The 27643-nt window shown below is 63.6% G+C and overlaps 1 protein-coding gene across 4 annotated transcripts; it reads left to right on the top strand.

Annotated features, from left to right (window-relative positions):
- Positions 1-79: 79 nt before the first annotated feature.
- On the top strand, positions 80-24335 carry CAPN15 (calpain 15). 4 transcript variants are annotated; one of them, XM_023246222.2, is made up of 13 exons: positions 80-599; positions 9236-9531; positions 17275-18754; positions 19550-19758; positions 19834-20017; positions 20105-20328; positions 21026-21151; positions 21223-21375; positions 21791-21952; positions 22038-22270; positions 22364-22530; positions 22611-22789; positions 22940-23083. In XM_023246222.2, the coding sequence occupies exons 2-13, from the start codon at positions 9350-9352 to the stop codon at positions 22947-22949; spliced, it is 3309 nt and encodes a 1102-aa protein (XP_023101990.2). In that variant the 5' UTR covers positions 80-599; positions 9236-9349; the 3' UTR covers positions 22950-23083. The 4 variants fall into 4 exon arrangements, 3 of the variants coding, with proteins under 3 accessions (XP_023101990.2, XP_023101988.2, XP_023101989.2); XM_023246220.2 differs by having other exon boundaries at positions 356-599; positions 22936-24335; XR_006591248.1 differs by lacking the exon at positions 22364-22530 and having other exon boundaries at positions 81-599; positions 22936-23077.
- Positions 24336-27643: the final 3308 nt, after the last annotated feature.

Raw genomic sequence — 27643 nt, 5'->3', positions numbered from 1 at the left:
ATAGCCTGAAGTTCAGAGACCGGCGGGGTGGAAGTCCCGCCCCTTCCTCCAGCTCAGGGCATTCTGGGAGCAGCAGCGCAGTCCTCTCCTGGAAGGTTTCCTTCCGTCACTCCGAGCCAGACCCGACACGCAGCGCCGCCCGTGACGCGGGTCTTGGCATTCTCCAGCGGTGCTGGCGGGCGGGGAGGCCCGGGAAGTCGGCGGGCCCCTGGACGGAGACGGTCGCAGCGGCTGTTGGCCAACACCCGAGGACTACAACTCCCGGCCTGCATCGCGCACCGGCCACCTCCCCGAGCTTCCGTCCTGGCGGTGCCGCGCGGCCCTGTGGGAGCGGTAGTCCGCTCGCGCGATTCACAGCGCCGCGTGCGCCCCGGGCGCGCCGTAGCCGCGGGGCCCCGGCCGGGCGCTACGCTACGGAGGCGGCGTAGGGCGGGCGCCGGACGCGGGCCGGGTCGGGGCCGGGCCGGCCGCGCGGTTGCTCCGCCGCTCAGCGCGGGAGGCCGGCGGCAGAAGTTGTGGATCGGCCGGCGCCGGCGAGCAGGCCTGGGGCCGCGCCGTCCGGGCCGCGGGGACTGAGGAGGCGTCTCCAGGTTGCGGAGGTGAGTCCGGCCGGGCCGGGCCGGGCTGGGTCGGGGGCGCGGCCTGGACCCCCACCGGAGCCCGGGCCGGCGGGCGGCGCCTTCCGAGCGCTGGCCGGAGCCCGAGCAGGGCTGGGGGCGCCGCCTGAGAGGGGAGCGCGCGCGGACCTGGGTCATCTGGGTCACTGGGAGACCAGCCCCGGGGTGCTGCGGACGCTGGAAGCGGCCTCAGCCCCTGCTGCCCTTGAGTGCCCTTATCTTCCAGGCCTGTCCTGATCCCGCTTGCATTAGGGGATGTGCCCCCTGCTGCCCCCCGCATCCCTGCCCACAGCGCGTCTCCGGGCACTTCCCCGGGGGCGGCGCCCTCCGGCCACCCCACACTTCCTCTTTCTCTTGGTTTGGCTCTCCGGAGACAGGGAAGTTACAGGGGGTGGCCCCTGAGAACGTTTGCCAGGCTGCTGGCCACCCCTTCTCATACTGACCAGTGAACCCTTGTGTGGTCAAGTGGCCCTGACTGGGTGGCTCGGGGGCGCGCGGGGACGGGAGTGGGGGGGAGGGGCGCTTCATGCAGGAGAGTTTGTGACCGGACTGCAGGACAGGGCTCCTGGGCCACCAGGCCTGGGAGGGCAGACAGGCCCAGCTGAGCCTGCACTCCTCCCTGAGCCCCTCGTCGGCCAGGTCTAGTGGACTGTGCCATGTCCGTGACCCCCTCCATCCCCTCAGAGACTGGGCTAGAGCAGGAGGGGGAAGTCACTGCATCCTTCCACTTCTGACTTTCTCAGATGTGAGCAGAGAGTTTCCCTGGTCTGACTCACAGAAAGAGAGCCCCAGACAGGCAGGGGGCCACACTCAGCCTGGCCTCAGGTCGGGCACATCTTACTTTCTGCTCCCAGAAGGAGCACTTCTCTCCCTTCCCTTCCGCCTCTAAAATCTCTCTGAGTTGATTCTGAGCCGACGGGCCGGTGACCTCGTGACCTCCCGAGAGCCAGGTTTAAGCCCTGCTGAGTCCAGGGCTCAGCGATAACACTGCCAGGCTGGGACCGCCGATCTCGGGTCCTGCGTCTTTGCTCTGGGTCCCCTGCCCTTCACCCAGCTCTCCGGGCCCCTGTCCCGGGTGGCTCCCTGGTAAGTCCTGCTTTCAGACGAGCAGACTGAGGCCAAGGGGCCCAGGGGGCTGCACATCCAGGTCTCCAACCCGCGAGGCTGCCTTTGTACCTCCCGGTTCCATGGGCTGTTACATTTGCGGCAGTTGGAAAGAGTATTCTGCCCTGAAATCCCTCGAAGACCGCAGGTGTCTTTTCTGGACCCACGGTGGGTGAAGAGCCCCAGGGGGTAGCCACCCACAGGCTTGCATTCGTGGCTGTTGGACACAGAGCAGCCTCTGCCTACCCCCCCCCCCCCACCTCAGGCACGGGAGGGTGTGGTTAAACAAACTGGTTAGGCATTTTGAAGAACCAGGAAGCCCTGGTGACTGGTCACATGTGTCCATGAATGTCTTGGGTTGCTGCTCTCCCCCGGAGTGTGAGGCTGCAGTGAGAGGCCCACATCAGAGTGGGGACAGGCGTGGGGTGCCTTGGGTGGCTTCCTCATCAGATTTTCAAAGCCTGGGCCGGCGTCCCAAGCGGGGACACTCCTGCTCCGGGTGTCCGGAACGAGCTCTGGGGTCACTCAGCCCTGGTCCTGCTCTCCCCTCCTACCTGGGCTGCCAGCACCTCCTCAGTGCTCCATTCCTCTGGTCCCGCCCTGCACCCCATTACTCAGCACCAGCACCCCGGGAATGTCCCAGAGCAGGACTGTGATCGTGTCTGTTGCCCAATCTCTTGTGCAGAGCTCCTCGGCATGGACTCAGACTCCCTCACCTTCTTCCCTTCCTGCTCTGCCGAGAACACCCAGGAAGCCTGTGCCGGGCTCCGACTCCACCTCTTGGGCCCTGTCTCTGGCTCCTTGTGCGCATGTGGGCCCTTGGTGCTCGGCGGTGTCCCGTCCACACCGAGTAGGTGCTCCCTGAGCTGCTTGCTCCCCAGCTGCTTGCTGGCAGGTAGCTCCAGGCCTCCCAGGGGAGTACAGAATGGCACCCCACAACGTTTTGGGGGATTAAGAGTGGCCTTGCTGGCTTCCACCCTCTGTGAACGAAGGTTGGGCTGCTTCCGTCTCTCAAGCTTAGAGAGAGACCTGCCCAGCCACACCCCATCATTCTGTGGGTCCCTGCAGGGTCTGAGTAGGGGCTTGGCAGACAGCTGTGTGAATGCCCCCAGGACAGGGCCGGCTGGGTGCAGGGGGCCAGGGGCCGGGGGCTGTGGGAGGACAGAGGGCTGTCCTGGCCCAGCACAGACACCCCAGGAGGGGCCGCTCGGGAAGTCAGTGACTCCGTCCCTTCCACAAGGACTAGTCTGGGTACCAGGGATGGATTTGCAGGAGATGGGAGTGGGACACATGGTGGCTGTTCCGTGCCCTGTTTCTCTTGCTTCTGCATGCTTGAGGGGAGCTTTGTCCCCACCTCCCTGGTGGCCAGGCTGAAGGACGTGCCTGGATGGTGCTGTGAGGTAGTCAGGGAGGAGAGCGGGTGGATAGCTGCTGCCCAGCGGTGTCACGTGTGTCTGTCCAGAGGAGGCCTTCACTGCAGCCCCTACCCACCCCTGCTGTCACAGCTCGGACCTGAGGCGGAGGGGGGTCGTTCTGGAGCTCCATCTCCCAGCATCCACACTTCTCCAAAATGTTGCCCTTTGCAGTTAAATTCACCTTGAACTCCAGGACCGTCTGCCCTGGCCTGATAGTCCCCTCCCTCCACTTAACAGGGAGGTGGTACATTCTGGAACCCTGCCGTTCGGGAACGGGGCTGCAGGGAGGCCTGAGCTCCTGGGACCTAGGCTGCACGGCTCCCCGACTCCCCGACTCACCTTCTTCCTCCCTTAAAGTGAGCTTCAGGCTAGGTGTCCCCACGGCCCCGCGAAACCTGTGCTGCTGTGAGGCCAGAGGCTACCAGGCCTCCCCAGCCAAGGAAGGCGCCCCAAGTGAGGGGGTACATCTGGTGCTTTTTCTTTCCCTGTAGAACATATCATCTGACATTAAACAATATTGAACCTGTGAACTAAGAAACTGAGACCCTGAAAACGTCCCTGTTCCTCTGACAACAGCGTTTTGGAATGTGTACCCTTTTTCATGATGCACAGCTGAGGTGGTGTAAGCCTCCACAGGCTCAAGGATGCTCAGTGACCCTGCTCCCCTCCGTGCAGGCAGCCCCGAGACCCCCATGCGTGAGTGCGTCTGTCTGGAGAGGGCCTCCTCTCCTCTCCCCCGGTCACTGGCTGCCTGTTTCCCTGTGACGAGCAGAGGTGCTCCATGTGCCCCGGCGCCAGGACCTGACTGAAGTGGACAAGTCCAGAAATGCCGACGAACGTGACCGCCATCCTGTAGTTCCCTCAGGCGGCAGCTCCTGGTCCCGAGGGCAAGGGTTTGGGACAGAGTATGGTTCCTTTCAAGTTTGGTAACAGGAAGTGCTAGGTACTCTTTCGGGGCCCACGACCTTCACCCTGCACCTGGCTCTCGGAGCTCAGCAGGCTGGTGACATCACCTCCCAGGGCACAGTGGCCTGCGAAGCAGGTGGGGGAGACCGGCCTTGTGTTTGCCTAAGGGCAACAGAGGGCTGGTGGAGGAGGCCACAGCGAGGCGGAGTCTGGGCCCTTCTGGCCTGAAGGACCGAGCAGGCCGCCAGTGCCCTCCCCACCGCGGTCATCCTGTACCAAGGAGCACAGAGCTGCACACGGTTGCCCCGTCGGTGGGTAGAGTGGCCGGTGGTGCTGGGGTCTGAGTCCAGGTGAATCTCCGTAGCTGGCAGGCTGCTGGCCTGGAGCCCTGCCCACTTGGGCACGTTTCTCTGGCAGCCCCTGTCCCCTGAGGACTCAGGATCTTCAACAGCCCCATCTGCCACCCTGGCTGGCCCATGGAGTTGAGGGGTCTTGAAGCAGGCAGCAAGGGGCTGGTGAGCCACGCAGCTGTCCTGGAGCCCCTAGCCTTCTCTGGGTAAGGGACAGATGGAGCTTCTAAAGGGACCTAGTCCCTCAGCCACCAACCTTGGAAGCATTGTCCTGCTCCCTGGCACGTCAGGGTCTAGCACAGCAGGGGAATCCATCAATTTGCTGCAATGACAAATAAATACATAAATCAATGTCCCATATTTATGACTGCGCAGGACCCAACTTTTGGCCCCAGTACTCTTTAAAAAATATGTCGAGACAACTCCGTGATCGTACTTAAAAATAGAGACCTCTGAGACCCTTTCTGGACGCCGCCCCCAAAATTGCAAGTGCTTCTTCAGGGGTGAGGTGTCCACCAGGCTCCCATCTGGACGTTTTCCTCAGGGAACCATCCGGACAGCATACAGCCTGGACAATGAGGGTTGTTTCTCGTCCAGGCCCACGTGCCCAGAGTAAGACAGCCTTCGTGTGACCCTGGCCCGGGGGTGAGAGGCAGAGCCTGGACGGAGTGGACTCTGGCTCGTGCTGATAAGCCTGGGGGTGGGTGTGCAGGCCCAGGGCCAGAGTCCAGAACCTTCCAGGAAAGGGAGTGCCCTCCGGGTGGATGTACCGCCGGCAAGCCTGCTGTCACGGAGCCTTCCCTCTGCATGGAGGGTCTGGCACCTGAAGCGCTGGGAGGGCCCCGTCCCAAGGGCTGTGGGTGCGTCTGGGCCACAGGGCTCGTGTGCAGTGCAGGCAACCCCTCGCCCTGCCCAGAGAGAGCTTGGCTCTCGGGGCCACCTTGCATCAGGGCGTGCTGCAGGGAACCCCTACTGGCCTGGTGGTCCAGCCCCGACTCCGGCACCCTGGCGGGATGGCCCTTGAGGGAGAGTGCTGTCCTGTCAGTCCTGGGGTACAGGGAGGTCAAAGTCTGGCTCTCCCCAGGGCGGGTCCGGCCCGATTGCACTCAGGCTGTGGGGGTGCTGAATGACCGGTTTTGTGTCTGCTGGGTACGATTCTGGGCTTCAGCAGGGTGGCTGCTCCCCCATGTCCCCCCACCCCTGCCAGCAGGCCGCTCCCCGCCGTGCCCCCTCCAGCAAGCTGCTCCCCCCATGGCTCCCTGCGCCCCCCTCCCCCGTGCCCCCCCAGCAGGCTGCTCCCCCTGTGCCCACCCCCGTGGGCCTGTCCTGGGGCTGACCTCAGGCAGCCTGTCAGGGTTGCTGTGGTTCTCACCATTATTGCAGGACTGGGAGGTACATGTAGACTTGCTCCCTGGGACACCTGGGTGGGGGTGTTGTGGCGCTGGGACACAAAGTTCGCCTTCTCACCCGGGGAGAACTAGCACAACTCGGGGAGCATGTGCAGCGTGGACATAGTCGTGGTGCTGCGTGTTTGGGGAGGGGCTTGGGCGAGGAGTGTGCATACGGAAAGAGGCATCGTTAGGCAGCATACAGCTGTGTGGAACCCGAGTCGTTGTCACACGGGACTAAGGGACCCAGGAGCACAGGACACAGTGGGCCATAAACACCCCGATTGGCTCCTGGGGTGTGACCCATACTGTGTATTCACCCCCCCCCCCAACCGTGGCTTTTACTTGCCGTAGGCTTCTCGGTTGACAACAAGTCATGGTGACCCCTGCGGGGTGGGTGGCCCCTGCTGGGTGTCACCTGGGTGAACTCTCACTTGGCGGAAGCAGCTCACCTGACCCCTGCAGCTCAGCACTCCACCCCTACTCTCCCCGCCCTGCGCCTGCTGAAGTCTCAGTGCTCACCCTCTCAGAGGGCCCACAGGGGCAGGGGAGGTGGGTGGGGGGACGGAGTAGTCCTCATCTAGCCCTTCTCGTGCTGGTCCCTCTGGGCGGGTCGTGCCCTGCCAGGCGCACGCCTCACCCCCGGCTGGGGGACAGGCCGCTCAGCCCCTGCTGGTCAGCACCTCAGAACGGAGACTGCAGCCCTACCTCCGGGCTTCCATGAGGCCGGATCTAGGCCGCTGCCCCGTTTAAATCTAGGGCAGCAGCTCCCGAACAAGGCCGAGGGGGCCCGGGTGGTTTGTCAGGCTGCGGGCAGGGCTTTGCCCTCGGCGCCACGTTGCCAACCAAGCACGCTGCCCTTTGCGCGTCGCAGGAGTCTGGCGCCACCACCGTGTGCGCTCTGGCTTCCCCCCAGAGACGTGATGTTCATCGCGCTTGTCCTGAGGCACGGCAGCAGAAGGGGCGCCCTTCACGCACAGGGTTCGAGTGTTGTCGCTTGCCTGGCCCACGCGGGCACCTGACGGGTGTTGGCTGAATGAGCGAAGATGCAGGAGGTGTGGATGTGCGGCCCGCGTCCACTCTTTCGCCTGGGTGAGGGCTTTGCCCACCCAGCAGGCCCTGCAGGAGAGGAGGGCGGCGTGATGCCCGTCACCTGGGGTCGGGGTGTGCTCTGCCCCACAGGAGGCCCTCCCCCGGGTTTCGTCTCAAGGGGCAGGGCCTGTGGAACAGGGTGTGGAAATGTCCCCGTGCCTGGTTGTTCTGGCGCGGAGCCAGCATGGGAGTCCGGGACTGACCAGCCTCCCTGGCGGAATTTCCCGCACGTCACCCCGCACAGGTGGCACTCTCGGGTTAGCACGGGGCTGGTGGCCATTCCCCAGGGGGCCTCACTCTACCAGGGCGCTCCTTCGTGGGGTCTCACTACCCCCAGTGGGGCCAAGACGGGGGATGGGATGCAGGGTGCCGTCCTCCCTGGCGGTCCCAGAGAGGCCCTCTGGAGCCAGCTGCTCTCTGGGGAGCATTTCCCCTTGCAGGGCACCCCTTGTCTTGAGCCCCTGGGGAGAGGGACCCTGTGCTGCCTCTGCCCTCCCAGGAGACGCTGGGCTGCTACCACATAGCCCACCCCAGATGGGGCCTGAAGGGTCCCAGTTCCCCGAAGACATGTCAGGAGGCTGGTGCTCAGGGAGCCACGTGCAGGGCTCCCTGAGCGACCGGGACAGGCCTAAGCATTCACCGCCCTGCCGCCGAAGACCTGTTCTGGGCCTTACTGAGGAGCCGGTGGGTCCTCGACGGTGCTTCGGTGCTTCGGTGCTTCGGACAGCACGCCCAGTCTGTGCGAGGGCCTTGAGACCTCTTCCTTCCGGGCAGAGTCACATCCCCCTGGGAAGCCTGGGGCCACACCCTCACTCTGCTTGGGGGCTGGTTTCTCCTCAGCTCTGCCTGCCTCGGGTGCGTGTGGTGCTGGCACTGACTCAGGGCAGGTGGCACGGTCCACCCCCCGCCGGCCCTCTGCTCTCCCGGGGGGCACAGGCAGAGCTCTTGGTCAGGGACCCCCCCCCAGCCCCGGAGCCAAGCCTGAGTGTCTGCGGTCCCTCCAGTGCATATGGCCCCACCTCAGGCCCCTCTGCCCCAGATTTGGCTGTGAAAGGTGGGTCAGAAATACTCGGGCCCTTCCTAGGAGGGGCTCCTGCGTGGACTGGAGTCCAGGGGACTGTTCTGATTGTTCGGGGTCTGACTCGAGCTCGTCTCGTCCACATGAAGGGGTGCCATCACAGCGGAGTCCGAGGATCTCGCCTGGAATCGTATCACTAGCTCACACGTGGTTTTACCTCAATTTCACGCCGACGCAGGGACAGTTAGGATGTGTTGGGTTACATAAGATGCATCTTTCAGAGTCCTTCCATGTGTTTTACCTTCCTCACACGGCTGCCGGGCGACTGGAAAGGGCATCTGTGGCTCGTGCAGCCCCTGTGGGTCGGTGTTGCAGGCCACGGGGTCTCTGCCTCCCAGAATCTGCTCTGGCAGTGCGCCGTGGGGAGGCCCGAGTGGTGGGGGCTGGCGCTGCTCTGTCCCACCCACGTCCCCATCCCTCCAAGGCAAGGCTGTGCACAGGACCCGGGTGATCTGGCTGGAGCTCTTATGGGGCAGGGGACCCAAACTTCTCCCGGCCCTGGCCTCCAGAGCCGCGTATGTGCTGCTTGTCACTCTCGGCTCGGGAGAGTGGGCCCCACCCACATACCGTGTCCCTGTGGCCCTCTAGAGCCTGGGCGCCCACTGGCCTGAGCTGCACAGAGGCCTCCCCCGGTCCCACCCCAGCCGCCGGCCCCCTGGGGGCTGGGCTCCTTGACCCCAAGCCTCATTGGAACTTGCCTTGTTTGGAACAAGCCTCGAGGTCTCTCCCTCGTCCCATGGGGCTTCAGACAGCCTCCCCTGAGTGCAGGCCGTCTCTGCCAGAGTCCCTTTGTCTTCCTGGGCCCTTGGGGTCCGTCTGGCCTGGGAGGCTCACCCTCAGGAAGGCTCCGCAGAAGCAGGTGGATCGAGTCCGCTTGCCTCTGCCGGGCCACATGGGTCCTTGGTGCCCCCTCCCGAAGGCCGTCCCTCGGGCTGCCCAGCTCCACTGCGCACACTTCCTCACTCCTCTGCTTTCAGCCTGATGCCCCTCAGGCCTCGTCTCTACAGTAAAGCGTGATCCTGTGACTTCTTTCTCCCTGAGGGTGGGGCCCTCTGAAGACCAGCTGGACATGTGCCCAGCCCCCCCGGGAGCAGGTGATGGGCTGTGGTCGGTCGTCAGGAGCGGAGCAGGGGCGCTGGTGGCGGGGTGGGGGTCCTGGGTCCCCGAGGTCGCTTGTGCCCCGGGGAGCCTCCCCAGGCTTTGGGGGCTCATTCCCGTGAGTCATGCTGTTTCTCCTCTTTCTCTTTATTCTCTCTGTGTTTATTTCTGTCGTGTGACTGACCAGCCCGGCCGCCCTGTCTCCGGCGTGGGCGCTGTCCTCCCTCCATGCTCCACCTCACCCGCTGCCGGCCGCGTGTGACCAGGCCCGGGTCTCAGCGCGGCCGCCACCGCGGGGGCCATGGGGAGCTCCGCCTCCTCGCTGGCCACCGAGACCGAGTCGGACCACGGCTTCCCCGGGGGACCGCCTTACCCTGGGCCCCCTGCAGCAGCCGGCTGGTGTAGGAGCGGCCCCGGGGGGCCTGTCTGGGGTGGTGCCCTGGTCACCCGGCAGCACCCGTCCCCGCGTCCCCGGGCCCGAAGGTAAGAGGGTGGGGAGGGGAGGGCCCGGGGGGTGGGAGTGCTGTTGTGTCAGAGTGACCCTTCCTGGGCAGAGGGCGGGGGGGGGGGTCCTGTTTCTGAGAACCCTCTGGCAAGTCGCTTCCCCCACAAGGCCTGAGACTTGAGAGGCTCTTGGAGAAAATCTGGGGTGCCAGCCCTCCCCCCACACGTGCAGCGTGGGTCTGGGCCTGGCTGGCTGGTGTAGTTGGGACAGGGACTGTGTGGCCTGCTTGCCAGGTACAGGGCTCGCTCTGCTGCTCCTCCTGCCGTGGCGCCCCTGCCCAGGCAGGCCTTCACGTGCCAGCCCAAGCCAGCTGCGGGCACGACCGGGCTCCGCCCAGGTTTCTCCGCCGAGGCCACCCATTGAGTCACCTGGGTACCCTTCCCCAGGAGTTCTAGGGTGACTGGTGGGGAGCAGCCTGGGCGCTGTGCCCACTACTCAGGTCTCGGCAGGGACTGGGCTCAGATGGCCCACGCCTGACTTTGGCCCCTCCTGTGGCCCCGCTGGAGAGGGGAGCCTCGTGCTCAGCAGGCACTCAGGGTACCTCCAGTGGTAGCCCCTGCTCTCTTGTGACTCCCGCCAGTGGCGGCACACCTTCCCTCAGGCACCTGCCATGCTGCCTGCGCTTGGCCGTCACTTCCTGTGGACGCAGCTCACTCTGCAGGACAGTCTTCTGGTGTCTGGACCCCAGGCCTGTTCTGGGGTCACCGGCTAGGTGGATAGTAGACAGGGTCCTGATGGATCTCCCTTCTGGAATGGCATTGGAGGCCCCTGCAGGGTGCTGGAGAAGTGAGCCCAGCCGGTGGCGGCATCTGGCCGTCTCACCTAAGTTACCCCGGTGGCAGGAGGCACTGGGCCCGGTGGCCCAGTGAGCGACAGGAGGAGTTTCCTCTGTTCCCTCGTCACGGTATTGGTGATGCACGGGTAGACATCTGTGTGTCTCGACTTGCGTGCCCTCAAATTCACCCCCTTGTAAGCGTGCAGCTGCCTGGCTTTGGACGTCCATAGAGTTGTGTGCCCAGGTCTCTGAGCCCCCGGGGACCCTGCCCATTTGCCACCCTTCCCCGGGCAGCCATCCTGCCTCCTGCCTGTAGATTTGCCTTTTCGACAGATTTCATACCAGTGGAATCGTATAACTTTTGCATCTGGCTTCTGTCACCGAGTGTAACTTCCTCAGGGTCTGTCCACGTGACAGTGGGTGTCAGGGCTTCATTCCTTTTTGTGGCTGAATAATAAATACCCCCTTGTACGGACGGACCCCGTTCTTTTGTATCCGTTTCTCAGTTAACAGATACTTGGTTGTTTCCACTTGGTTTTCACGGATCGTGTAGCCGTGAGCATTCACGTACAAGCGTTTGTGCAGACACACGTTTTCCTTTCTCTTGGGCGGGGACCCAGGGGTACAGCTGCCGAGGGTCACTGTAAGTTTGCCCGACTTCCTGAGACAGCGCCAGCCTGTGTTCCACAGCGCTGTACCGTTGTGCGTCCCTACCAGTGACGGGGGGGAGGGTTCTAGCTTCTCCCCGCCCTGGCCAACACTTGTGACCATCTGCCTGGTTGAATCCAGACACCCTGGCAGGTGCGGGGCACTATCCCCATGTGGTTTGGTTTGCGTCTTCCCGACCGATGACGTGGGGCATCTCCCCGTGTGACCCGTCTGTCCACACGCTTTTCACAAATGCCCACTTCCTTCCTTCCTGGGGGTAATTCCTTACTGGGTCCTGGGGCGGGGGCTGGCCGAAAGGAGCAGCAGGCCCGGTGTGGGCCCTGCACGCCACACCCCAGCGTGCTGAGGGACACGTGTGCCCGTCAGACTTTGGATCCTGGCGCACGCTGCCGAACCGAGTCAAACTTTTTCATTCTGGCCTCCTGCCAGGCTCTTCCCCTGGGCTGGGGCACCGGCGGCTCCTCCTGTTGCCCCCTGCAGCCAGCCAGACCCGGGGCAGTCGCTGTGTGCCCTTGCGAGCAGCAGGCGAAGCAGGAGTTGACAGACGCCCCCACTGCGGATGAGAAACGGTCGGGGGGAGCTGCACCAGACAGATGGCCAGAAATGGGGCAGAAAGGCAGGTGCCCACGCCCAACCACCCCTCAGGACCCTTCCCCACACGCACACCTGGACGCGCGCACACACGCATTGGGCGCTCTGCCAGTCTGGAGGGCGCCCTTCACTGAAGAGCCTCCGTGTCTGGGCACGCTGTCTCCTTGGCCGGGACCGTCCCGTTGCACCGGCTTCCCGGTAACCCACCGCCAGGCCTTGGGAGCTTCTCACCTTAATCCATAAGCAGTGGCCGAGGGCATCGTCGCCTGCAAGCCCTGGGAACACAGAAATGAGGAGGATGACCTCAGAGGAGGGCACCTAGGCCTGCCTCGAGACCTCGGGTCGGGGGTTCAGTGGTCACGGCCAGTGGGGCATCCAGACCTTTTGGCGTGGCCTGCCCAGGACCCTAACAGCCTCAGGTCTGGCGGCTTCACTGAGGGCCTCGAGTGTGGACACCACTTACCACTCTCAACTGTCTGGGGAGGAAAGGCATCCCCCCAGGGCTGTGCTGCACCCTGCGCTGATGACCACTAGCGTCCGTGTTCCTGCAAACGTGCGTGTCCTGGGTACTAGGGGGAGCTTACAGTGTGCCCCCAGAGGAACTCTGTAGCCTCTCTTTTGAATTGGAACCGGGTGCCAGCGACTCCCGGAAGACTGAGGGCACGGTGGGCATTTGGAGTTGGGATTTTCTGGACAAGTGCCTCAGTTTCCCATTGACTTGGCCTTCTGTTGTAAGGAGTAACTCAAGTCTTTCCATGGGCAGCTGGCTCCTCCCAAGACACAACTCAGCCCGTGTCCTGAACTGTGTGGTGTCGTGGCGCTCGGGTGCGCTTTGTGTTGGAGTCTGGCTTGGCTCCGGGTCCCGACGCCGTTGCTTCCTCCCAGGCTGCTTGGGCGCTCTGGCCTCTCTGAATGTCTTGTGAGCCCTCAGCTCCTACCCGGGCCCTGCGTCACATCGGGGCGACCTGGGGTTCTGGGGTTGGTGACCTGAGGGAGGTGAGGGCCAGGGGCCTCTGGTCAGCAGGTCACTGACCTCTGAGCCACTTCTCAGCCTGCCCAGTGACCCCGAGATGTGGGCTGCAGGGGTCAGTGAGGGAGCACAGTGCCCTCAGCACTGCCTGTCCTGGGAACCCCTGTGCCACTGCCGCCTTCCCCAGGGCCGCCCCTGCACAGGGCTAAATTTGAGTTTTGGGGACTACTTTGATTTAACCCTTTCTGAACCCCAGACAGAACCTTCCTGGTGTGCTTCGTCCACCATGATGGCTATAAAACCTGCCGCGTGCCGCCAGTGTCCCCAGGTGCTGGCCAGGACCAACAGACACCATACCTCAAGTTTAGCTGGGCCCACGTGGGAGACTGGCCAGCTGGCAGATTAGGAGGGCAAACGGGAATTGGGACCCCCAGAGCCCTGGATCCAAGGGCAGATGTGTCCTAGAACAGGTGTCATCTCCCCTTCCTGCACCGGGGCCAGGGGCTTTTGTTTGGAGACCCCACTCGGGAGTAGACGGTCTCCAGAGTGTCACGTTAGCTCTGGTGGCCCCCGCGACCAAGCCAGGTGAGGTGTGCGGGGTGAGTGACCGTGCCCTGATCCTGGAGCTGGGGTGAAAGCAGCCTAGGACTTAACCCATGCTTGTGTGCGTGTCTCTGGGCACACACTGTGACCCACAGCCTGACTGTGGACCCTTCTCTGAGTGGGGAACAGTGTGGGGGAGGGCCCAGTGGTCTCCAAGAAGATTTCTTAGGCTTTTTGTAGCACGGAAGCCAAGGCCAAAGCTCGTGTGCCCCTCTCTGCTGGTGCTGAGTGCCTGTACTGAGCCCAGCCTGGCACCCATTCACCCCACCGCCCGTCTGTCTGCTTGGGCACTGCCATCTGTGGGCAAGGCTGTGTTGGCTCCTGAGTCTCGGCCACACAGGCTGGGAAGGTGGCTTCACAGAGTTTGCCCTGGGCCCTGAGAAACTTTCCTGTTGCTTGGGGGGTTTTTTTTGTTTTGTTTTTTTGTGTTTTTTTGAAGAGGCAACTTTTCTTTCTTCCTAAACCAAAAGGTTTTGGCATAAACAGCATCAGAAGCACGGGCTTCATGCCTTGTAAAGAACAATTGATTTTTCCGCCAGGCAGAAGAGCTACAATCGGTGAGGAGACTGTGTGTCATGGAGTGTAGACGCCCCCTTGCACCCAGATTAGCCCTTGAGAAGCAGGTCGAAGGGCTCTCTCCGCCCCCGGGCATTGACCCATCTGAGGCGGCAGAGGAGCGGGGAGCACCCCGCCCCCCCCCACCCCCTCACTGCCCTCCAGCGCTACTAGACCCATACACCCACACGCCACAGCCCAGCCGCTGGGAGGTGCTGTGTCCTCTGTGGCCACTACACCTGGCATCTGGGGCACACGGCCGTGCCTGCAGGCTGCCCCCTCGGGACGAGGGACAGGGGCTCCAGGCAGGGTGCGGTGCACTGTGAGTGTTGCCAGCCCTGCAGCCACCCGTCCTGGGAGGGGCACGGGATCCCTCGGGTCTGGGCACTGCCAGCACTTCGGGATAAGCTGCTGGTGGAAGGGGCTCTCCCCTTTCTCCCGCCTCCTTTGACCTTGAACACCTCCCCCAGGATGCCCCTGGGCTGGGCAGCTCCCCACCACAACCCCACGGGACTGCCAGCTGCGGGTGGGCCTCACCGGGCGTGGCCCCCACAGCTTGGGCGTGTGCCACGGGAGGGCAGGTTCGCACGGTGCCGTGGGGCCAGGCAGGGCGGGCCTGTGGTGGTGTGGGTCAGTAGTGAGCAGGTGAGTGGGCAGTGCCCAGCCCCTCAGGATACAGCCTGCCCCTCCCTTGACCCAGCGGGTGAGTCTGGACCACTACTAGGCTGTTTTTCGCAGTCAGATGTCTGCCCAGGGTCCCCAGAGAGACCAAAGAAGTAGCTGGGCTGGGGGAGCCAGCCTTTGGCCCTGAGTGGGCGTGACCCCCAGTCACTTAGGCCCTCCCCTTGAGTTCTTTTTTTTTTTTTTTTTTTTTTTTTTGAGATGAAATTCATACAATATCAAGTAACCATTTCAGAGTGAATGACCAGTGGCATTTAGTACATTCACACTGTGTGTGCCCATCACCTCTACCCAGTCCCCGGACTTCATCACCTCGGTGCTCCTTAAGAAGCTGTCCCCAGCCCTTGGGGGCCACCACACTTCTTACTGCCTCTGGGTCTCCCGTTGTGAAGATTTCCTGTAAATGGACTCCTACAATGTGCGGTCTTTTGTGCTTTTGTGTTTGTTTTCTCTCACTTAGCTCCACGTGTTCACGGTTCATCCACATTGCTGCCTGTGTCGGAATTTCATTCTTTCTTAGGACCGAATAACAGCACACAGTTCGTTTACCTGTTTATTCACTGACGGGCCTTTGAGTTGTTTCCACCTTTGACTGTCGTGAATCGATCTGCTCTGAGCATGTGTGTGCGTGCTGGGTTACCAGTTGTCATTTGTTGGGGGTGCACACCCAGGAGAGGAATTGCTGGGTCAGGTGGTAATTGTCACGTGCTGAGGGCCGCCTCCGCATTCCCGCTGGCGATGCAGCGACAGGTTCTCTCTTCTCCGGTGCCCATGGGTCCTTGTTGTCGTCTGCACTGTGGATTCCGGCCAGCCATCATGGTGCCTCTCGGGGGCTTCGGTTTGCCTTTTCCTGGTGGCCAGTGATGTTGAGCATCTTTCCACAGGCTTCCATAGCCACTTGTGTGTCCTCTTTGGAGAAATGTCCGTTCACATCCTTTGACCATTTTTAAAACAGATTTTTTGTTGTTATTCAGTTGTAGGAGTTATTTCTATTTCCTGGATGCAAAACCCTTGTCAGACACGTTTGCAAATATTCTCTCTCGTTTTATGAGTGATCTTTTCACTTGTCCAGCTGTGCCCTTTGAAGCATGGAAGCTGTTCATTCTAAGTCCGATTTTCCCCTTATTGGCCTGTGCTTTTAGTGTCGTAACTGGCCCGTTGTCAAATTCAAGGTCACAGAATTTTTTCTTTTTTTCTTTTTTTATTTTTTATTTAAGTAGGCATTATGCCCAGTGTGGGGCTCAAACTCACAACCCTGAGATCAGAAGTTGGATGTTCTACTGACTGAGCCAGCCAGGCGCCCCTCAGGGTCCCAAAAATTTACTTGGGTTTTTTTGGTAGGAGTTTTATAGTTCTCACTCCTACATTTAGGTCATTGATCCATTTGGAGTACTGGTGTGAGGTAAGGGCCCAACTTCATTGTTTAGTGCTTAGATCCTGCTCTCCCAGCACCATTTGTTGAAAAGACTGCCCTCAACTTGAGGGGCCTTGGCACCCTTATCTAAAATCATTTGACGAGGGGTGCTCAGCTGGCTCAGTTGGCAGAGCATGTGACCCTTGATCTCAGGGTCGTGAGTTTAAGCCCCACATTGTGTGTGGAGCCTACTTAAAAAATAAGAAGTTTTGACCATATGTGTGAGGGTGTTTTCCAGACTGCTCACTAGTGTCCTGTTGGTCACACAGACCATATGTAGATACATGCTTTGTCCTTGTCTTGCGTTCTTTTGCAAGATTGTTTTGGCTAGTTGAGGGGAGGGAGGTGTCCTTGCAGTTTGATATGAATTTTAGAATCAGGTTTTTCCATTCCTGCAAAAAAGAAAAGAAAAATGGGATGTTGATTGGGCTTGCATTGAATCTGATTTTATCAGTCACTTGGGAATTACTGTCCTTGTAACCGTATGAAGTCTTACGGTCGAGGGGATGTCTTTCCATTCCTTCATGTCTTCTGTGATTTCTTTCAGTGACGTTTTGTACTTTTCAAGGTACAAGTCTCTCCTCCTTAGTTAAATGTATCCTTAGATATTTCATTGTTTTGGATGAAGTGGTATTGTTCTCCTAAGCTCTTGCTGGCCTAGAAACCCAGCTGACGCTTGTGTGTCAATCTCGTGCCCTGTAACGTTGCTGAATCCATTTATCAGCTCTGGTGGTTTCTCTTTTTAATGTTTATTTATTTTTAAGAGAGAGAGCGCGCGCATGAGCAGGGGAGGGGCGGGGGGGGGGGGGTGCAGGTGGCAGAGGATCCCAAGCAGTGTGAGGCAAGATTGGAGCTGAAGGTACGGAGCTGAAGTCGGTCACTCAACCAACTCAACCACCCAGGCGCCCAACTCTAGTATATTTTTTGTGGATTCTTGGGATTTCTGCAAATAGAGGTAGTGTTACTTCTTCCTTTCCAGTTGGATGCCTCTTACCTCTTTTTCCTGCCTAACTGCTCTGGTTGAGGCTCAAGTACAATGCTGACCAGCAGTGCTGAGCCCCTGGTCTTGGGAGGAAAGCACTCAGTGTGTCACCTCTGGGTAGGATGTTCGCTGTAGATTTTTGAGGATGCCCATTTTCCCGTCCAGGAAGTTCACTCATACTCTCTCCTGGAACTGGCTAAAGACTGCCTGCCTCCCCAGCAGAGCGCCGTGGCCACTAGGGTAGCATGTCTTGACCCCTGTCCCCACAGGTCTGCCCCTCCAGAAGGGGTCTGAGGACAGACCTGTGAGGTCCCTTGGAGGCCTTGAGGGCTCCTGACTCCTCAGAATCCTCGAGCCCCTCATAGGCTGCGCTCTTGGGGCCGATGTCTGTTACAGCCCAGAAGGACCCAGACCCTGCGGCTCAACCCCTTTGTCCCAGGTGGACACTCGGGCCTGCACTGATCAGGACCTTCCCTTGCAGCCACACGCACTCTCCTGGGTCCATGGCCGCGATTGGGGAGTGGTCCTGTGCGCGCTGCACCTTCCTGAACCCAGCCGGACAGCGCCAGTGCTCCATCTGTGAGGCCCCCCGGCACAAGCCTGACCTCGACCACATCCTCCGGCTCAGCGTGGAGGAGCAGAAATGGCCCTGCGCCCGCTGCACATTCCGGAACTTCCTGGGCAAGGAGACCTGCGAGGTGTGCGGCTTTGCCCCAGAGCCTGTGCCTGGCACGTCCCTGCTGCCCATCATCAATGGGGTCCTGGCGGAGCCCAGGGGCAGCTGCAAGGAGGAAGCCGGCCCCGTGCGGACGGTGGGGCTGGTGGCCTCAGAGCCAGCTCGGGGGCGGCCCAAGGAGGAGGAGGAGGAGGAGGAGGAGGAAGAGGAGTTAGAGGAAGAGGAGCAGGAGAGGGCAGCAGAGCCTGGGAGTGGCTGGGCCTGCCAGCGATGCACACTGCACAACACGCCCGTGGCCAGCTCCTGCTCGGCCTGCGGAGGCCCCCGGAAACTCTCGCTGCCCAGAATCCCTCCCGAGGCCCTGGTGGTCCCCGAAATCGTGGCCCCCGCCGGCTTCCACGTCATACCTGCCCCACCCCAGCCCGGGGAAGGCGCCGAAGCTGACCCTCCCTCTGCCACCGACCAGGAGCCCCCCCGGGCGCCGTCCTTCAGTCCTTTCTCGCCCACCCTGCAGAACAACCCTGTGCCTCGCAGCCGCCGCGAGGTTCCCCCCCAGCTGCAGCCACTGGTGCCTGAGGCCACCCAGCCCTCACCCACTGCCGGCTCCAAGGGGCCCCCCCAGGGCCCAGGGCGGACCGCAGCCGGGGCCTCCCGCTTGGCAGAGCTGCTGTCAAGCAAAAGGCTGAGCATGCTGGAGGAGGAGGCCACTGAGGGTGGCCCTGCACCGCACCGGTGTGGCTCCTGCTCTGTGCCCGGCCCCGCGAGCCCTGCCCGCTGCGAGGCCTGCGGTGCTGTGCCGGGCAGCGACGTCATTGACCTGGCTGGAGACACTGTGCGCTACAAGCCAGCCAGCCCCTCCAGCCCCGACTTCACCACCTGGTCATGCGCCAAGTGCACACTTCGGAACCCCACGGCAGCCCCCAGATGCACCGCGTGCGGCTGCTCCAAGCTGCATGGCTTCCAGGAGCACGGTGAGCCCCCCACCCGCTGCCCCGACTGCAGCGCCGAGAAGTCCGGTCCCTGCTCAGCCCACAAGGCCAGCTGCCCGGTTCTCGTGGGGCCGCCCGAGCGCCCAGGCCAGTGGGCCTGCCCTGCCTGCACTCTGCTCAACACACCCAGGGCCAAGCACTGTGCCGCCTGTCACACGCCCCAGCTCCTGGTGGCCCAGCGCCGGGGCGTCGCGCCCCTGAGGCGCAGGGAAAGCATGCACGTGGAGAAGCGGCGGCAGACCGATGAGGGCGAGGCCAAGGCCCTCTGGGAAAACATCGTGGCCTTCTGCCGAGAGGTGAGCGCCCTGCTGATGGTGGCCCCGCTCCGGGTCTGGCACTCTGCTTCCACAGACGTCTCCTCTTTGTGCCCCCCCCCCCCCCCCCCCCCCGTCCCCCGACCAAGGTGTCTGCGCCTTCTGTCCTTTCTGGGTGGTCCTCCTCTGGCCGGAGGGACAGCACCAGCACTCTCTTCCCCAAGCTCTGTGCACCAGCCTGGTCTCCTACCCCTTGCTCTTTGATCCTGTCTACGCATGAGGGTCCGTACTCCTGACCCTTCTCAGCTGTGATTTCCCGTAGATGGTGAAGCCACGGGGAGGTGGGGACACAGGTGCAGGCTTCTTGCCACAGGCAGGCCTGGTGCCTCCTCCAGCCAGGGAGACCCTGCGGAAACTCGGGGTTGGGACACTTCCTCTCTTCTGCCCTTGTAGCTGTGGGGGTCCTGAGTCCAGGGGAGCATTGCCCCCCGCGTCACTTGGAGGGACTGTCTGTCCCCCCTCAGGTTGCTGCCCCCATCACTGCCAGCAGCCCACCCTGACAGCCTGTCTGGGGGGTTGTGCCCTGGCTTCCCCATCCCAGGTTCTCCGCACCCCCATGCCTGCCATCCCTGTAACTTCCAGGCTGGGGATGTGCAGTGTGCCCCGTGTCCACATGGCGTGGTGTGGCTCACACAAAGCCTTGGCCAGGACCTCCAGATTGGTCAGGGTGGCTGCACATACCCACCCTCTTGCTTCTGGGGCTCAGGCAGCATTTTCAGGGTGCTGGCTCTGGCCTCAGCCAGGAGGGGACTGAGTGTGAGGCCATGGCCCTTGCAGAACAGTGTGAACTTCGTGGATGACAGCTTCCCCCCTGGGCCCAAGTCTGTGGGCTTCCCCGCGGGTGACAGCGTCCAGCAGCGTGTGCGGCAGTGGCTGCGGCCCCACGAGATCAACTGCTCCGTCTCCAGGGACCACAACGCCTCGTGGTCCGTGTTCCACACTCTCCGGCCCTCGGACATCCTGCAGGGGCTGCTGGGGAACTGCTGGTGAGCGGGGCGCCCACAGGGGGCTGGGCGGCGGACGGCCCAGTGTGCTCACAGCAAGGCCCTGGTTCCGTACAGGTTCCTGAGCGCTCTGGCCGTGCTGGCCGAGCGGCCTGACCTGGTCGAGCGGGTGATGGTCACACGCAGCCTGTGTGCAGAGGGCGCCTACCAGGTGCGGCTCTGCAAGGACGGCACGTGGACGACAGTGCTGGTGGACGACATGCTACCCTGCGACGAGGCCGGCTTCCTCCTCTTCTCCCAGGTGGCGGGACGGGGGGCGGGGGCCTTGGGGCGGGCATCATGGGTCTCCGCGGGCGCCAGGCCTCTCGACTCCAGCCCCTCCCTGTAGGCTCAGCGGAAGCAGCTGTGGGTGGCGCTCATCGAGAAGGCGCTGGCCAAGCTGCACGGCTCCTACTTCGCCCTCCAGGCGGGGCGCGCCATCGAAGGCCTGGCCACGCTCACCGGTGCCCCCTGTGAGAGCCTGGCGCTGCAGGTCAGCTCCACTAACCCCCGCGAGGAGCCCGTTGACACTGACCTCATCTGGGCCAAAATGCTGAGTTCTAAGGAGGCTGGGTAAGAGGGGCGGGCGCTGTGGCGGTCAGCGGCGTTGGGAGGAGAGGCGAGACGAGGGGACGGCCAGGCCGGGGCCTGGAGCGGTGGGAGAACCGGGACACGCGCCCTCTGGCCCACACCCTGCATCTCAAGTTCGCCAGCATCTCTTACGGCAGGCAGGATGCTGCCCATTGGCCTGACCTGGAAGGCCTCATCCTGAGTTGGGCCTCTGGTGACTGCCAGGGCCCACTCGGAGCCGCATGGAGAGAGCCCCACGGAGGCACCTGGTGGGAGTGGGGTTTGCCTTCTAAGACCTGGCACGCGCTGGCCAGTGTGTCTGTGGCAAGGGCTGAAAACCTTAGGCCTGGGAGAGACGGCTTATGAGTGCCAAGACCTTGTGCTCTCGGCTGATAGTGGGCAGTATTGCTGCCCTCCGAGGGCCACAGCCCGGAGCCGGCAGGACCAGCCAGCCTCAGGAGGCTTGTGGGGACTGGAGCCCAAGGCCTCTGAGCTCCTGGACCACAGCGGAGGAGGTTGGGCCAGCAATTTCCCGAGTCCCCTGTGTCTCATGAGGGTCCCACAGGCAGGACCCCCCCTCCCCCCACCCCTGCTACCTTCCGCTCTCCTCCTATCCCCCCACCCACTGGGGGGCAGGGCCAGCAGAGAGGCTCCTGCTTACTAAGGGCCCCCAGTCGCTGAGGCTGCTCTGCCCGTGCAGGTTCCTCATGGGTGCCTCCTGTGGTGGGGGTAACATGAAGGTGGACGATGCCGCGTACGAGAGCCTGGGCCTGCGTCCCCGCCACGCCTACTCCATTCTAGATGTCCGGGATGTCCAGGGCTCCAGGTAGGGGCCGGGTGGATATGTGGTGGAGGCGGTGGGGGCACGGCCATGGCCCTCAGCCCTGTGGTCCACAGGCTCCTGCGTCTCCGGAACCCGTGGGGCCGCTTCTCCTGGAACGGCAGCTGGTCAGATGAGTGGCCGCACTGGCCAGGGCACCTGCGCAGCGAGCTCATGCCACATGGGAGCAGCGAAGGCGTCTTCTGGATGGAGTACAGCGACTTCATCAGGTACCCAGACGCTGCAGGCAGGCCCCATGGCAGCCCCTATGCTCCAGCCACCTTCACCTTGGCTCACCTGATCTCTCTGCCCCAGTTGACCCATTGTGTGGTGCCCTGCCCTGGGGACCCCACCTGCCCTTCCCGACAGCTTGAGCCCCGGGGTGGGGGGGGGGGCCGGGATTCCAGAGTCCAGCTCAGCACAGGATCAGTGAGGGAGGGGCTTGTATTGCCAGGGCTGGGTCGCCTCCTCCTCCTCCCCGCTTCATCATGCTCAGGGCTGGGGATCCCTGGTGGTGTCCAGGGGCAACAGGCCGGGACCAGGGCTTCTCGACCCTGGTCCCAGGAGATGCCCTGGGGCAGGGAGTGGAGAGGGTGCAGAAGTGCCTGCACCCGAGCGCAGCGGGGCTGTCCTGTCGCTGCCCAGGTACTTCGACTCCGTGGACATCTGCAAGGTGCACTCGGACTGGCAGGAGGCGCGTGTGCAGGGCTGCTTCCCCAGCTCTGCCAGCGGGCCCGTGGGGGTGACTGCTCTCACGGTGCTGGAGCGCGCCTCCCTGGAGTTTGCCCTCTTCCAGGAGGGCAGCAGGTGGGCGGGGCCCTGGGCTGGCGGTGGGCGGGGCCGGATGTGGGCGGGGCGACTCCCCTGACCGCAGCCCCACCTCTCGCCGCAGGCGCGCCGACTCTGGGGACAGCCACTTGCTGGACTTGTGCGTGTTGGTGTTCCGCGCGTCCTTCGGCAGCGGTGGCCGCCTGAGCCTGGGCCGCCTGCTGGCCCACAGCAAGCGCGCGGTCAAGAAGTTTGTCAACTGCGACGTGATGCTGGAGCCCGGCGAGTACGCTGTGGTGTGCTGTGCCTTCAACCACTGGAGCCCCGCCGCGCCGGGACCCCCAGCCGGCTCGCAGGGTAAGTCCCACCCGCCGCCCCCCACCCGCAGGGAGGGCCGCGCTGTGCCCCCCCGCCTCCCCCACTCACGCCCCCAACTCCCGCCCCCCACAGCCTCCAGCCCCTCGGCGGGAGTCCCGCGCTGCGCCCCGCAGCCGCCCGGCCATGTGCTGGCCGTGTACAGCTCCAGGCTGGTCATGGTGGAGCCCGTGGAGGCCCAGCCGACCACGCTGGCCGACGCCATCATTCTGCTCACCGAGAGCCGGGGCGAGCGGCACGAGGTGGGCCGGCGGGCGGGGTCCTGGGTGGGGGGAGGAGGGGAGGCCCCGTCCCAGCCCACTCTGTACTGTCTGCTGTCCAGGGACGCGAGGGCATGACCTGCTACTACCTGACGCATGGCTGGGCAGGGCTCATCGTGGTAGTGGAGAACCGGCATCCCAAGTCCTACTTGCACGTGCAGTGTGACTGCTCCGACAGCTTCAACGTGGTGTCCACCCGCGGCAGCCTGCGCACCCAGGACAGCGTGCCCCCCCTGCACAGGTGGGCACCACCCGGCCCGGATGCTTCCTCGACCCCGCCCCCTGCCCGCCCTGCTTCTTCTGCCTTCACTGGCCCCTTCCCTGGGTGAGCACCGGCCCCACCCCTCACCCTACCCCACCCCCATCCTCACCGGCCCCCTCCCCCAGGCAGGTCCTGGTGATCCTGTCCCAGCTGGAGGGCAACGCAGGCTTCTCCATCACCCACCGCCTGGCACACCGCAAAGCCGCCCAGGCTTTCCTCAGTGACTGGACGGCCTCCAGGGGCACCCACAGCCCCCCTCTCACGCCGGAAGTCGCTGGCCTGCATGGCCCCCGGCCTCTGTGACCACCCCACCTTCCCAGCCCCCACGTGCACTTTATGAGGGAGACCCCAACAGAGGCCGCTTGAACCAGAATCTCAGGACCCCGCCCAGGGAGCCACTAGCTGCAGTAGCTTCCCCTAGGCCTTCCTCCCTGCCCCTTCCTCCTGCCCAGGGCCTCCCAGCTACCAAGCAGAATACCTCGAACCTGCCTCTGGCACAAGGGGCCTGTACGCCGGCCCCTCTGACCGGCCACCTCCAGGTCGGGTTCAGACTGCCAGGGCCAAACCAAGGTGAGGCTTCTCTTCCCTGGGGGCCTGGGGCCTTCTGCCTGGGTGAGGCAGCCAGGGGCCCTGTTCCTAGAACCAGATCTGGGCAGGTCAGAAGCCAGGACCCCAGGGTGAGAGCGGGGATTGCTCCCGTGTAGGGGTCAGAGACTGGGACTCCAGGCTGAGCAGGGACCACCCTCCTCTGTGGGGGTGAGGACAGGGACCACCGCTCATGGGACATGAGATCAGGAGCCTTCTCACCTCAGCTTACCCCCAGAGCACATTTCCCTGCCCTCCAGCCTCCGCAAGGCAAGCAGGGGTCCTTGGAGTCCCAGCAGTGTGTCCCGGGAGGCAGGTGCCTGGCGACCATGGGCTCAGGGCCAGGGATGGGGAAGGTCCCAGCTGCCCCTCTGGCGACACTATGCAATTCCTGGAGCGCCTGCCAGGATCGAAGCCATGCCCCGGGGGCTGGAGGTCAGGGCCTCCCGGTCAGGGTCCAGCCAGGCCCAGGTCCCGCCCTGCTGTTTGGTGTCCGCATCCCTGGCAGGCTCCCTGTCTAGGCACATGTAGGGCCCGGCGGCCCCTCCCTGCTCCTCCCCCACCTCAGAAGCCCAGGGAGCGGAGCCGCCGCTTGGCCACCCGGCCGTCCTCCCTTGAGGTTGCTGTCAGGCCAGAGAGCTGCAGTTGCCCGCAGACATCTGAGGCCAGCTTCCTGGGGGCCCCACCCGGCCTCGGTGTCCTGCAGCTCCCAGTCAGCGGGCAGCCCTGGGGGCCTTTTACACCTGGAGAAACACCGGGAGGCAGTCCACTCCCCTTTTACTCTGAGCTGTGAATATTTTTAACCCTGTATATATGGCCAGCTCTTCTGACACAGAGACTATTTTACCACTTGTCAGTCCCCATCCCTGTAGGATGGCTCTCCATGGGTGTTTCCAGACTCAGGCTCCAATGGACCAAATAAAAATGTTTTGTTTTGTAACGACGCCTGCTCGTCTGTCTGCTGCCCCTGCCAGGGTCCCCGGCCCCTCCCCTCCCTGTGCAGGCAGGGCTGTGCCGAGGGGCACCAGCCTGCCCGGTGGCAGCACCTCACTTGAGGGGGGCTTGCCAGCTGCCTGCACGTCGGAAGGGCTGGGGCTGTGGGTCCGGGCAGGGCAGAGGCTTGGGGCAGACCTTGGGGCTGCCACGGTCAGCAGGCGGATCCCACGCATACAGCACACCCTGCCACGGTCAGCAGACCGGTCCCCACGCACACAGGACAGTACTTTTCCCTGTGGAATCTGTTTCCAGGGGTCCCGTCTGAACCCGTCAGGCTCGTTAGGCGGGAGCAGATGGAGTGAGGGGCTGCACCAGGAGAAAAGTTTCCGTCTGGGACGGCAGCTGTCCTGCTCCTGCTCGGCCCCAGCCAGCCCACGTCCCCTCCTGCGCATCCTGGGAGGCCCCATCCCCGTGTCTCAGGTGGCGCGCCGAGGCGGGCGTGCCGAGTGGCTCACTGGGCTACAGTTTGCACAGCGGGGGCTGCCCCCCCACACACACACCCAGAGGCTGCGGTGGGGGGGGGCTGCACAGGCCGGTGCTCGGGCGGGTGTAAGAGGCCTGTCACAGGCCAGCCTATCGAATGTGAAAGCAATTAAAGCCACCAGCAGTGTTCGCTCCGGGCGGGCCTCGGGCAGCGGGGCAGCTGCCACAACACATCTCACGGGCGCCCTGCTCCACCGCGGCTGCGCCGGCCACGCTGGGCCTCGTCCTGCGGGGCGGGGGCCCAGGCACGTCCACCTTGAGTTGGCACGGGGCTGGTCCTGTCACCCCTGGGGTGTCCCAGCATCCTGGGCCACGTCCCTCCCTGGGACAACCCAGGAAGCAAGACGTGAGGACAGCGGGCTCCTGACATCCTTGGGTCCTGCCAGGCCGCAGTCTCCACACGAGGCCAGAGTTGGGGGGGGGGCTGCTGTGTGCCCACCCCCTCCCCTAGAACCCCAGTATGCACAGGAGGAGGCTCTAGCAGGGAGGGGGTGGTAGAAAGAGGGGCCACGTGGCCCCAGCCTGAAAGGGCACACGGTGTCTGGGAAGGAGTTGGGGGACCCCATAGTCCAGACCCTTAGTTTTGATTCAGGAGCTCACAGGAGGTGCTGGAAGGGGGTCGAGGTGGGCGCTTGGCCAGGATCAGGGGGCTCCTGGGGTGTGGACTTAGCCACCAAGCCCTTGGCCGTGGCTGGCCTCACCTGGACCCCAGGGCCACCAAAATGGGGATCGGGCACAAGGCCAGAGGCCGTCCCCCTTCTGTTGGGTCCCGGCTCCCCACCTCAGCCCACTGCCTCCTGTGTCTCCCACCCTCTGGCCGCTGAAGCTGCTGGTCCTGGGCCCTCCTCCCCATCTCTGCCTGCCAGGTTGGCCTTGGGCCTCCCACAGCCCTCTCCCCTGGCCTCCCGGCCAGGCCACCTCACTGCCCACACGGCCACGGCGGCCTTCTCCAGGCGGGCGGTGGTGTGTTCTCACTTGTGAAGCGTCCCTGTCAGAAGCACTTAGTGTACAAATTAGCCGCGGCCTCCCGCCTCCCTCTGCACGGCTGTGGGCGCCGGGCTGACAGGGCCGAGGCTCCGGGCGCTCTCCCGCCTGCCCCGGGCGCCCACACAGCCCGCGTGCACCCCTGGCCGCCCGCCCACGACTGAGCAGGAGGTCTGTTCCTTGCCAACCAGCCAGGGGTCCTCCCGGGGCCCCCGACCCTGACCTGGCCAGGGAGAGGGGTGGGGGGACCGCAACAGGGCAGGGCGTTCAGCAAGATCCCGGGGGTCCCAAGCTCAAGGCCCAGCACTTGGACCTACCCCAGAGTTGCAGGTCCAGTGTTGAGAGCCTTGGGGGGGACCTAGAGCCGGCACAGAGGCTCGGCAGCCCCCACCTGCCCCTCCTGTTGGCTGGCCTGCCACTCAGGCAGGGAAAATCATGTGTGACAGGCCCAGGAAGGCCGGGCCCGGGGGGCCGCGGAGCGACGCACACAGCTCCTCTTCCAACATATGGCTGCTGTCGGCCCCAGGCGCTGCTCGGCCGACGCCGGCTTGGGAGCGGGTGGGGGCTCCGGAGGCCCGAACCTCTCATCCCACCCGTCTGGCCACACTGCTCCCTCAGAGATCGGAAAGGCCCTGCCTTAGCTCACATGCCTCCCGTGACAGGGAGATCACTCCTGCTGAACCTCTTCCCTGTGCCCGCAGGGAGCGTCCAGGAGCCCCCCTCCCCCTTCCCGGCAGCCCGAGGTACACAGCCACCCCATGCCCTACCCCCAGGGGACCAAGGATCTAACATGTCTGGGGACTGATCTGGGGGGGGGGGGTGCGTGGGGGTTTCCAGGAGAGGTAGCCCGCAGCTAGGGGCACAGGCAGGCTGGGGCTGCCGCCGGACCGTCCTCTACAGGCCCGGGGGAGCTGGAGCCAGAGGGCCTCTCCTGGGGACCCTGGGGCCAGAAGTTTCCTGGCTGGGCCAACTCCCTCAGGGTGGGCCCGCTCTGCTCCCCAATTCCTGGTCCCGTTTCAGTGGCCCCCTCATGGACTCTCCAAGAATTCCCCAGGCCTGGCACATGTCCCCTGTGGGCCACACTCTGCCCAGCCCTTGTTAAGCCTGCATTGGGGACCCCCAGACCCGCTCACAGCCCTGCCCATGTCACATCCTTGGCTCTGCTGCTCCCCTCACAAGCCCGCCGTGAGCCTCCTGTGGCTCCCTAGTGCTTTTCGGGTCAGCAGCCACAGGCTAGCATCCGGGGCCCTCAGGTGTGACGCTGCCCCTTTTGGCCAAGCCCTGGGCCCACCCCTTTTAGCCAGGAGTCCCCGAGTTTCACCTCCAACGGGTGAGAAGGAAGAAGTACCAAGGATGATCCATGATCTGGGATCAAGGGGCTCCTGCATGGTGCCACCCCTCTCAGGGACTCTGAGCCCCTGCCTGGGGGCTCCAGCTCCTAGATCTGTGTTCCCAGTACAGGCTGGCCCGGCCCCTATACCTGTCCTGGGGAGGGCTGTGTGCCGACACTGAGAGAGTCAGACAGGCCCGCCGTGGGCACTGCTCCACTGCCCCCTGCCTGGCCCGGCCCCGCTGTCCGTCCTGACTGCTCGCCCCCCGCATGGATGTACCAGCATTAATAGAGGTGACAGGCGGACAGCCGTGGGCCAGCCAGGCAGAGGAGGTTAATGGCCAAGATGAGGCTCTGGCGGGGATCAGATGGAGGGGTTGTGGGTCCCCACTGCACCCTACGCCAGCCCCAGCTGAGGACGAGGCTGCTCCCCAGGCCCCCACTGGTGCCAGAAG

This window comes from Felis catus, chromosome E3 (assembly GCF_018350175.1).
Source record: "Felis catus isolate Fca126 chromosome E3, F.catus_Fca126_mat1.0, whole genome shotgun sequence".
Taxonomy (NCBI): Eukaryota; Metazoa; Chordata; class Mammalia; order Carnivora; family Felidae; genus Felis; species Felis catus.
Note: the sequence above shows the minus strand (reverse complement) of the source record. Positions and strands in the feature narration are given on the sequence as shown.

Coding starts and splice junctions, on each gene's coding strand:
- CAPN15 (XM_023246220.2), top strand. CDS start 9,350: ATGGGGAGCTCCGCCTCCTCGCTGGCCACCGAGACCGAGTCGGACCAC. Junction 20,329..21,025: donor CTGAGTTCTAAGGAGGCTGG/GTAAGAGGGGCG, acceptor CTGCCCGTGCAG/GTTCCTCATGGGTGCCTCCT. Junction 22,790..22,935: donor AGCGTGCCCCCCCTGCACAG/GTGGGCACCACC, acceptor CCCCTCCCCCAG/GCAGGTCCTGGTGATCCTGT.